The sequence below is a fragment of the Cynocephalus volans genome, chromosome 15 (assembly GCF_027409185.1).
Source record: "Cynocephalus volans isolate mCynVol1 chromosome 15, mCynVol1.pri, whole genome shotgun sequence".
Classification (NCBI taxonomy): Eukaryota; Metazoa; Chordata; class Mammalia; order Dermoptera; family Cynocephalidae; genus Cynocephalus; species Cynocephalus volans.
This window is the reverse complement of record NC_084474.1, coordinates 27,630,132-27,642,683: the sequence shown is the minus strand read 5'-3', so window position 1 is coordinate 27,642,683 and position 12,552 is coordinate 27,630,132. Positions and strand designations below refer to the sequence as shown.

Sequence of the window (12,552 nt, the reverse complement as noted above, 5' to 3'; positions counted from 1 at the left end):
AATGAAAACTACAAACATTATAGTAAACATTCTGAACCATAGCTTATCAATATCTGTAAATGCTTCAGTATGTAACATTTCAAGCAACAGAATTCAATTCTGCACCTGTTTTGTAACCACAACAGTACTTGCAAAGTGCTGGGACAGAGCGTTAGAGCTTAACATCTATTTATTGTTTTCAAATAGTCGAAATGTGCTGTATCCTATAAGATCACCCTTCTTCCCAAGAGCTATATAGCAGTTTTGTTGTCAGGCACTCGCACAGAGGAATCCAAGACCAACATTGGTTTTATAGCTCTTTTAATAGTTGACAGCTCTTTTTGGTGTTATAACTCTTTATGATGTTGCTGCGCTTCATTGCTTGCAAGCAAAGAGAGCATGAGCATTAGGCTCATGTCTCCCCAAATGAAGGAAAAGGCCCACCTTACACAGCCAAAAACTTCCCACTCAAGTTCTCATTTAGGTCATCTTATGCAAATGAGGGGTGAAAGTCTGTTAGTCTGGACTGGTTGGCTATGAGACATAGCTCATTGGTCAGTTCTGGAACCTAATTTGCATGGGTGCAGGAAGCAAGCTAGGTTACAAAAGCTAAAGTTCACAATTAAGACAGCTAAGCATAAAATTTCTAAAACAGTTTCTCCAGTGGAAGGGGACAGGTTTAACAATCAGAAAATGTTCAGGGTTCCCCACTACAGTTTCATATTAAGTTGTAAGACTAAATGTGTAACTGTCAACTCTTTTTCTATTGGTAATAGAGAAGGCTATCATTTGGGTACTCATTCATTAAGAGGTGACCCCAAGGAGAAGAAAAGATGAAGAACTGAAAAAGAAAAGGTGGTTTGATGGGAAAAGTTTATTTTCAGGACTTCAGCCTAATCCAACTGGCATCTATAGTACTCCTAGGACCAAAATTTACTTCTTACTAGAAGGAATTATGCTCGAAACTACTAATATATATATAATTTGGTTACTTCAAGTCCTTTGCCATTTTTAATTGGGTTATTTGGTGGTGACGTTGAGTTGTAGAAGTTCTTTATATATTCTGAATATTAAACCCCTATCAAATATAGACATTTCTCCAAAGAAGATACACAAATGGCCAGTAAGCACATGAAAAGATGCTCAGTGTCACAAATCAGGAAAATGCAAATCAAAACTGCAAAGACATATCACCTCACACCCATTAGGGTGGCCATGATAAAAAAAAATTAAAAGATAACAAGTGTTGGTGGGGATGTACAGAAATTGGAATGTTTGTGCACTCTTGGTAGCATTGTAAAATAGTTTAGACATCATAGAAAGTAGCATGAAGTTTCCTCAAAAGATTAAAAATAGAATTACCATATGATCTGGGAATCTCACTTCTAGGTATATATGCAAAAGAATTGAAAGCAAGATCTCAAAGAAATATGTGCAAACCCATGTCCACTGTAGCATCATTCATAACAGCCAAGAGGTGGAAGCAACCCAAATGTCCATCAGTGGATGCACGGATAGAGAAAATGTGGCATATACATACAATGGAATATTATTCAACCTTAAAAAAGAAGAAAACCCTGTCACATCCTACAACATGGATGAACACTGAGAACATTATGCTAAGCTAAATAAGTCAAATACTTAGCAAGAATATTATGCTAAGTGAAAAAATACAAATACTGTATGATTCCACTTATATAAGGTATCTTAAGTAGTCAAACTCATAGAAACAGAAAGTAGAGTTGTGCTTTCTAGGGGCTTGGGGGAGGGGAAAATAGAGAGTTGTTTAATGGATATAGAATCTCAGCTTTCCAAGATGAAGAAGTTCTAGAGATCTGTGGCACAAACAGGGTGAATATAGTTAATACTGCTGAACTGTAAGCTTAAAAAATGAGCACAATGGTAAGTTTTGTTATGTGTTTTTTACAATGTAAAAAAATAAAAATAATAAAATATGATTTGGTTACAATTTTTAGCACAAATATATTTAATATAAATTATATGTCAAGAATGCATTAATTCAGAAAAGCTAGAAAATAAGTAAATAAAAGTTTCAGTCTTCTCAAATGCATACCAATTCTCTTCTACTTACTAAATTTGGCAGTTCATAAAATGAGCATAGTAGGAGCTTACTAAGAATTTTTTCTTCTTCTTTCCTTCCTTTCTCTTTTTCTCTACTCAAACTGCCCCTAACTCAAAATATATGCACTGAATGAAGACAGTAAAGGAAAGAATGAGTTATTCTGCTCTTCTCTTCCCTTTGCAGTTCTTTACAACAGGTATAGCAGTTGTAGTTCAGAAACAGTGAGAGAAAAGTGAGGGGGAAGCTCAACTCCAGCCTTTTAATTATTGGATCCAGACCATGTCTTCCACTTCAGGGTCAAGATGGCAGCTCTACATGACAGCGACAAATATCTGAGTACCAGAGATCTTCAAAACCAAATGAAAAATTAATTTAAATAACAAAATATTATTATACACTCTCATATTCACAATTAATGTACCAGAACTGATCCCAAATTAAAGGTATCAAAAATAAAAGACTACATGCACACACAACATACATTTTCTTTACTAACCAATAAAACAAAAATAAAAAAAAAACAGAAGTCATAAATGAAAAGCTTATTCCAGTAAGAAATACCTCATTCTACAATCTCTTTGAACTGATTTTCTATCAATTTCATCACATCTTCTTGCTTCACTTCTGTTTGGGTGAAAAGTCCCATAATAAACAATAAGAAAAATAATTCCGGCCCTGTGGTGCCAGCATGTAACCCAGCAGGTAGGCCTCGCCACCGCCACCCTACTCCATCACCAGCCTGGCTGATTGTGCACCAATCAGAGAGGCGCCCAACCAGAGAAGCAGAAGATACGTAGAGACCACACGCCCTGCAATGCCAGTGTGCTACCCAGCAAGTAGGCCTCACTGCTGTTGCCCAACTCCATCCCCAGCCCAGCCCAGTGCATGCTGACCAGAGAGGCGCCTCCCTGGAGAGGCCCAAGACCCAAGGCGACCATGCACCCAAGGCACTAGTGGGCAACCAAGCAGACACTGAGGCAGCCATACCAAATTGGCAGCCCCAGCAACATCCTAGCCAGACAATAGTGTCAAACCAGTGGACCATGAAATCCCCTGCCACAATGACTAAACATCAAAGGAAAGATACCAGAAATATGAAAAATCAAGAAAGTACACCACCAAAGGGTAATAACTCTCAAGCTCTAGATCCTATAGAACAAGAAGCCCTTGAAATGTCTGACAAAGAATTTCCAGTGATAATTCTAAGAAAACTAAGTGAGATACAAGAAAACTCAGCTGGACAACATGATGAAACAAGGAAAAGTATACAGGACCTGAAAGAAGAAATGCACAAGGAAATCAATGCCCTGAAAAAGAATGTAGCAGAGCTGGCCAAGATGAAGAATTCATTCAATGAAATAAAAAGCACAGCAGAGAGTTTAACCAGCATGCTTGCAGAAGCAGAAGAGAGAACTTCTGACCTTGAATATGGGCTGCTTAAAATAACACAGGCAGACAAAAAAAAAAAAGAATTAAAAACATTGAAGAAAATCTAAGAGAGATATCAGACAACCTTAAGCACTCAAATATCCAAGTCATGGGTATTCCAGAAGGGAAGGAAAAAGGACATTGCACTGAAAACATATTGAACAAAATAGTGGCAGAAAGCTTCCCAGGTATAGGAAAAGACACAGATCTTCAGATTCAAGAAGCTCAAAGATCTCCAAACGTATTCAACCCAAAAAGGTCTTCTCCAAGACATGTTATAGTCAAATTGGCAAAACTCAAAGACAAAGAGAGAATCTTAAAAGCTGCAAGAGAGAAGCGTAAAATCACCTATAAGGGGGCCCCAATCAGACTAACATCAGACTTTACATCACAAACACTAAAAGCCAGAAAGGAATGGGATGATACATTCAAAATACTACAAGACAGAGATTGCCAGTCAAGAATACTCAACCCCGCGAGACTATCCTTCTGAAATGAAGGGCAAATCATACATTTCTCAGACAAACAAAAACTTTAGGAGTTCACTACCACATGACCACCCTTACAAGAAATTCTCAAGGGAGTACTGGGTGTGGTACCTGAAAAATAACTACCACTGTCATAAAAAATCAAGAAAAATCAAAACCCACTAGTAAAATAAAAATGGCAACAATGAAGAGAAAATAAAAAAAGTTTATCCACAACGCAAGGAACCAACAAATACAGAAAACAAACAGTAAATCAGAAAGAAAGAAACAAAAGACACTTAAGACATTCAAACAAAAATCAATAAAATGCTAGGAGAAAATCAACACTTCTCAATAACAACTCTTAATGTAAAAGGATTAAATCCCCCAATCAAAGGACACAGACTGGCTGACTGGATTAAAAAGGAGGACCTAACTATATGCTGCCTTCAAGAGACCCACCTCACCTATTAAAGACTCACATAGACTAAGAGTGAAAGGATGGAAAAAGATTTATCATGCAAACAGAAATGAAAAATGAGCTGGAGTAGCTATTCTTATATTTGACAAAATAGACTTTAAACTAAAAACCATAAAAAGAGATAATGAGGGCCACTACATAATGATAAAAGGATTGATCTGTCAAGAAGACATAACAATCATAAATATGTACGCACCCAATGTTGGAGCAGCCAGATTTATAAAGCAAACTCTACTAGACCTAAAGAAGGAAATAGACACTAATACCATAATAGCAGGGGACCTGAACACCCCACTGTCAATATTGGACAGATCATCTAGGCAAAGAACCAGCAGAGAAACACAATATCTAAACAACACTCTAGACCAATTGGACTTGGCAGATATCCACAGAACATTCCATCCAACAACCTCGGAATATTCATTCTTCTCATCAGCACGAGGATCATTCTCCAGTATAGATCACATGTTAGGTCACAAATCAAGTCTCGACAAATTCAAAAAATTTGCAATTATCCCATGTATTTTTTCAGACCACAATGGACTGAAATTAGAAATCAATAACAAACAAAATTCTGGAAAATAAACAAACACATGGAAATTAAACAGCATACTACTTAATGACATATGGGTCCAAGAAGAAATCAAGCAGGAAATAAAAAAAATTATTGAAACTAATAAAAATAATGATACATCATACCAAAACCTGTGGCATACTGCAAAAGCAGTACTAAGGGGGAAATTTATCACATTAAATGCTTACTTCAGAAGAATGGAAAGATGGCAAGTGAACAACCTAATAATTCAACTTAAAGAACTAGAAAAATAAGAACAATCCAAACCCAAAGTCAGCAGATGGAAAGAAATCATTAAGATCAGAGCAGAACTTAATGAAATTGAAGCCCAAAAAACAATACAAAAGATCAATGAATCAAAAAGTAGGTTTCTTGGGAAGATAAACAAAATTGACAAACCATGAGCATGGCTAACTAGAATAAGAAGAGAGAACACCCAAATAACAAAAATTAGAAATGAAAAACGTGATATTACAACTGATACATCTGAAATACAAGGAATGATTCAAGACTACTATAAACAACTATATGCCAACAAATTAGAAAATCTGAAGAAAATGGATAAATTTCTGGACACACACAAGCTACCAAAACTGAGCCAAGAAGATGTAGAAAATCTGAACAGACTAATAACAATGAAGGAGACTGAAGCTGTTATCAGAAGGCTCCCAACAAAGAAAAGCCCAGGACCAGGTGGATTCACAGCAGATTTTTACCAAACATTCAAAGAGGAATTGACACCAATTCTCTATAAACTATTTCAAAAGATTGAAATAGAGGCAATTCTCCCAAACTCATTCTATGAATCAAACATCACCCTGATACCAAAACCAGGTAAAGATACAACTAAAAGAGAACACTACAAGCCAATATCCTTGATGAATATAGATGAAAAATCCTCAATAAAATACTAGCTAACAGAATACAGCAACACATACATAAAATTACTCACCACGATCAAGTGGGATTCATCCCAAGGATGCAAGGTTGATTCGACATACACAAATCAATAAATGTGATACACCATATCAATAAAATCAAACACAAGGACAATATGATCATCTCTATAGATGCTGAAAAAGCATTTGATAAAATTCAACACTCATTCATGACAAAGACCCTCTATAAGTTAGGTATAGATGGAAAGTATCTCAACATAATTAAAGCCATATATGATAAACCCACTGCCAATATCATCTTGAATGGGGAAAAGCTGAAAGCTTTTCCATTAAGAACAGGAATTAGACAAGGATGCCCACTCTCACCACTCCTATTCAACATAGTGTTGGAAGTACTAGCCAAAGCAATCAGAGAAGAGAAGTAAATAAAGGGCATCTAGATTGGAAAAGATGAAGTCAAACTGTCCCTCTTTGCTGATGATGTGATCCTATATATCAAACAGCCTAAAAGCCTCTACAAAAAAACTCATGGAGTTGATAAACGATTTCCGCAAGTAGCAGGATACAAAATCAACACACAAAGATCAGTAGCATTTCTATTCTCTAATAGTGAACATGCAGAAAGAGAAATCAAGAAAGCCTGCCCATTTACAATAGCCACCAAAAAAATAAAATACTTAGGAATTGAGTTAACCAAGGAGGTGAAAAATCTCTATAATGAGAACTACAAACCACTGCTGAGAGAAATTAGAGAGGATACCAGAAGATGGAAAGAGATCCCAAGCTCTTGGATTGGAAGAATCAACATTGTGAAAATGTCCATACTACCCAAAGTGATAGACAAATTCAATGCAATCCCCATCAAAATTCCAAAGACATTTTTCTCAGAAATGGAAAAAACTATCCAGACATTTATATGGAATAACAAAAGACTATGCATAGCCAAAGCAATGCTGAGCAAAAAAAATAAAGCTGGAGGCATAACACTACCTGACTTTAAACTATACTACAAAGCTATAATAACCAAAACAGCATGGTACTGGCATAAAAACAGACACACTGGCCAATGGAATAGCATAGAGAATCCAGAAATCAACCCATACACCTACAGCCATCTGATCTTTGACAAAGGCACCAAGCCTATGCACTGGGGAAAAGACTACTTCTTCAGCACATGGTGCTGTGATAACTGGATATCAATATGCAGGAGAATGAAATTAGACCCATACCTCTCACCATATACTAAAATCAACTCAAAATGGATTAAAGAATTAAATATACATCCTGAAACAATAAAACTTCTTAAAGAAAACATAGGAGAAACACTTCAGGAAGTAGGACTGGACACAGACTTCATGATTACAATCCCAAAAGCATAGGCAACCAAAGAAAAAATAAACAAATGGGATTATATCAAACTAAAAATCTTCTGCACATCAAAAGAAACAATTAACAGAGTTAAAAGACAACCAACAGAGTGGGAGAAAATATCTGTAAAATATACATCTGACAAAGGATTAATATCCAGAATATACAAGGAAGTCAAACAACTTTACAACAAAAAAACAAATAACCCAATTAAAAAATGGGCAAAAGAGCTAAATGGGCCTTTCTCAAAGGAAGATATATGAATGGCCAACAGACACATGAAAAAATACTCAGCATCACTCAGCATTCCGGAAATGCAAGTCAAAACCACACTGAGATACCATCTAACCCCAGTTAGGATGGCTAACATCCAAAAGACCGTGAATGATAAATGCTGGCAAGGTTGCAGAGGAAAAGGCACTCTCATACACAGTTTGTGGGACTGCAAAATGGTGCAGCCTCTATGGAAAATGGTATGGAGGTTCCTCAAACAATTGCAGATAGATCTATCATATGACCCAGCTATCCCACTGCTAGGAATATACCCAAAGGAATGGAAATCATCAAGTAGAAGGTATACCTGTTCCCCTGTTCATTGCAGCACTCTTTACAATAGCTAAGAGTTAGAACCAGCCCGAATGTCCATCATCAGATGGGTGGATACAGAAAATGTGGTATATCTACACAATGGAGTACTATTCTGCTATAAAAAAGAATGAAATACTGCCATTTGCAACAACATGGATGGACCTAGGGAGAATTATATTAAGTGAAACAAGTCAGGCACAGAAATAGAAATATCACATTCTCGCTTATTTCTGTGAGCTAAAAATAAATAAATAAATACACAAACAACTGGGGGTGGGGGAAGAAGATATAACAATTATAATTCCTTGAAGTTGATACGACAAGAGAACAGAAAGGACATTGTTGGGAGGGAGGGGGGAGAGGGAGGAGGGAGGGAGGTTTCAGTGATTGGCCACAATAATCAACCACATTGTTATTGACAAAATAAAATAAATTTTAAAAATAAATAAATAAATAAGATGTAAATATATACTTCAATTTAACGATAAAAATAAAATAAAATAAAAAATTTTTAAAAGTTAAATAATTCCAAGGAGAAGAGTAGAAACTACAGTGATACTGATACCTATAAAATAGTCTGAATTAAAAATAGACAGTGGGAAAACCCAGAACACAATCAACATGCCCACTGTGGCCAGTACCCTTACAATATAATAACAAGACATTGGACATTTGGTATTCTGTCTCTTAATATTAAAATATGTAAAGATAAGAATGAATCCAACAACAATTCTGTATAAGAATTATATACTAATAGAAGTACAAAACTGAGTTTGCTTTTTAAATGCCCATATTATACCTAAAAACCAAAGAAATAACAGCAGAATTAAAGCAATCATAACATTCGGGCCGGCCCGTGGCTCACTCGGGAGAGTGCGGTGCTGATAACACCAGGGCCCCGGGTTCGGATCCCATATACGGATGGCCGGTTTGCTCACTGGCTGAGCGTGGTGCTGACAACACCAAGTCAAGGGTTAAGATCCCCTTACCGGTCATCTTTAAAAAAAAAAAAAAAAAAAAAAAGCAATCATAACATTAAAGAATAGCAGAAGTACAACACTCAGCATCCAAGATAATAAGGTAAATAACTTGTAAAAGAGATATGTGACTTTTGGACAGAGTCCATTAAGGAGATTTTTATCAGGCAAGGATTTTCTTTAAGCTATTTGATAACCAACAGTTGACCAAGAAATAGCACAGCAAGAGACCGTGATGGCAGCATCTAAAAAACAAAAAATAAAAAAAGATATATTTTTACAGGAATAATATTAGCAATACTAAGTTATTAGATGCCATACATACTTTATCTGTACACACACAACCACAAACCCATTCCAGCACTTTACATACTCATCTCACCTAATCCTTCAAGGTAGATATTAATATTCCCATATTATATGTAAGGGAACTGAGGCTTGGAGAGATGTATTACTTGTCTCAAGTCACATAGCTAGCAAGTTGCAGAACTAAGATTTGAACCTAAATCTGCCTGATTCCAAAGTTGGTGTACGTATGTACTACATTAGAGTGCTTTATAATGATTTTGAATAAATTCACTGGACAACTTTTATCGAGAAACTGGCATACTGGAAACTGCATACTCTAGGAGTTAAGAGACTATGGTTATAATCCTAGGTTTTCTAGACTTTTTGGCTTTGACCTTTGGCATATACATACCTAATTCACTAAGATACAGCTTCATAGGAGAGAGAAAAGTTAGAAGAAATTATAACACAATATGAGGTATTAAAAAGCTCAATTTCTCACCTCGTGAAGATAATGAATCAAATGAACAAATATGTTCTAAAACTTACAAATTTCCATAGGTATGACATCTTTACTCCATTTTTCCTGCAGTAACAGAATAGTAAGTTCATTACTACTTTGGGAAGGCAAGTCATTATTAGCCCCACTGGCAAAGCTGGGGATTTTTACAAAAGTGAAAGCAAAGATTTTAGAGAATTAAAAAGAAATATTTTAAAGCAGAATACAGAGTGCTAGTCATTTCCATTAAGCCTCATTGGAGGTCTATTTAATATGATAGAAAGGCAGACTTATCATTTATCTACTGATGAGGGTAATGAGGACAGGACCTTGGGCCTTTGTGCACTCTTGGATTTAGCACATACCACCTTGGACCTCACCAGTTGAACTTATTTTCTTTTCTTAACTCAAAAATATTTGAATTAAAACATCACTTTCTCCAAATTGCCCTGTGGTTTCTTTCTTATAATTGGTTTTAATTTCTACCAAATTAACACATATACATAGTTTTAAAAAGCTAAAAAGTTCTACAAAGCTTATAAGAAAAAACCAGCAGTACTTCGCTCTACCCCTCCTCATCCCTCAGCAGCAACCCCCAGAAAAAATCATTATCCACTCCTCTAGCTTTTGTTCTGACACTTATTGCCATATTTCTAAATAAAACACACATTCTGCTTAACTTATCTCTTTTAGATACTGTTTATTGATTTCTTATTTGGAAAGAGAAAATTTTACTACATACACACATATATATACACATCCTCCTTCCATTTTCCTTTCCCTCTCTCCACCCAAAAAAGTAACATCGCAATTTTTGGTAAAATCAATATTTGGTATTTATTATAACTACATAACAAAAGCTTTTTTTTCCCACCACTCAGCCACTCTGATTACTTATCCTTTCTTTTTAAACTTTTCACTTTTCCTAGAGTTAACAATTTTCTTGTTACTAGCTTAGTTTTTCATGGCTCTATCACTATTTCTTAGCAAATTCTTCAAATTAATTAATAAAACTCCTCTATATACATCTATTAGTTCTTTTTTATCTTTTCTCTTTTTTTAGAATACCATCCTCCTGCTCTAAGCTGGTTGCTCTCAAGTCTTGCTTCTCTTCTTCCCAGAACTTCCCTTCACCTCTCTTCTATGTTGACTTTTCTGTTTCCTGGTTCTCACGAATCTTCTTTCTTGCTTTATTCTCTCTTATGTTTTCATTAAGCATTTTCCAGGCCTTCCTGAGAAAAGTTGTACAGAAGCCAAATTTTTTGAGACCATTTATGTCTCAAAATATCTTTATTCTACCCTCATACTTGACAATTTTGCTAAAAAAAAATTCAAAATTTAAAAACGTTGTCCATTAAAACTTTAAAATCATTGCTCTATTATGTTCTAATTTCAACTGTTTCAGTTAAGAACTTTAATACCATTCAGTTTCTCTGTCTTTAGTAAATGGTCTTTTTTCTTCAAATCTTCTAGAATCTTATCTTTGTCTTTGCTTTTCTGAAATGATATAATGCTGTGCTTTTTTATTTTTAAAAAAGCATTTTTATTCACCTTTTCAATTTAATGACCCACATCCTTCTGTAATATGCCTTGTTTTTATTCTTTGGTGAGTTCCCTATGAATTGACATGAAAGTTTAAAGCAAATAAATATGGTTCCCTTGGAGGCAGATTGATCATGAAGATAGTGAAGCTTAAATTTCTTTTTTTTTTTTTTTTTTTTAAAAAGACGACCGGTAAGGGGATCTTAACCCTTGACTTGGTGTTGTCAGCACCATGCTCACCCAGTGAGCTAACCGGCCATCCCTATATGGGATCCGAACCCGTGGCCTTGGTGTTATCAGCACCGCACTCTCCCGAGTGAGCCACAGGCCGGCCCGTGAAGCTTAAATTTCAAGGACTCTCACTCCTTCTGAGGCTGGCAAAAACCCCCGGCAATGTGCTCACCTTGTCATATGTTTTTATAAACTTTGCAAAAATAAGACACTTTTGATTTCAGATGATTAAATTCCCCATCTCTTTCTACTCCTACTTTCCTCTCTCACATTTCTCCTCAGCATTAAAGTGGCCGTGGCCATTGTGGGGATCGGCTAAGAGAAATTAAGTTGAGAATACATTTAGTTTAGGTGTAGAGACGTTTACAAGGCTTGCTTGGATAATTAATATTAGTAAGTGGGAGAGCCTTTCATATGATTATGCCATCAACAGGCCTTTGATTCGTAATGTTAGGGCATGATGTCTATCCTCATCCTATTGACACTATTAGTTTGACATTGCTGCCCATTTCCCACTTACTACCTGCTTCTAATATGTTTTTTTCAGATCGTATTGCTGCCTTAACCTATACATTACACTCTATCCAAACTGAATTCTTTATCTTCACCAAACCATTCCTTTAGTTATACATTTTCCTTGGTCTGAAATGACCCTGCCAGTCACATGATACAGACTCATTAATTTCTTTCTGATTTGACACTAAATACTGACACCATTGAAGAAAATATAAAATTCCCACTATTCACTAAATAAGATATTGACAATAAATTAGTGATGTCAATTCAAACAGTATTTAAAATTAGTCACTTCATCTAAAAACAAAATCTTGAAATATCCTGAAATCCTATAGCACATTATTAAAGAAATTGGTAGAGGTTTTCCAAAATTTGACAGCATTCCAAAAAATATACATATTACCAATCAATTATGAAGTTGAAAAAAACTTTTCTAAATTAAAAGTAATAAAAAACAAATTTCAATAATTATGCTAGAGAAAGTATTAATTAATTTCTATTTTCTCTATGGAAATTATACTATAAAATTGCTATCAAATCAAAAGCCAATCAAAGAGTATGACGCAAAAAAATCTAGAGAAAAGCGTATTAAAAAAGTAAAAATATATTTTTCTTCCTTTTGTAAAATTTGT

General features: G+C 35.3%; 1 protein-coding gene across 1 annotated transcript in view; it reads right to left on the bottom strand.

The window, feature by feature from the left end:
- Positions 1-2,604: 2,604 nt before the first annotated feature.
- Positions 2,605-12,552, bottom strand: part of XKR9 (XK related 9) — a 36,722-nt gene continuing 26,774 nt past the window's right edge. Inside the window, 3 exon segments of the mRNA XM_063080054.1 lie at positions 2,605-2,734; positions 8,399-8,713; positions 8,906-9,089. Of these exon segments, the coding sequence (XP_062936124.1) occupies positions 2,605-2,734; positions 8,399-8,713; positions 8,906-9,089 (629 nt within the window).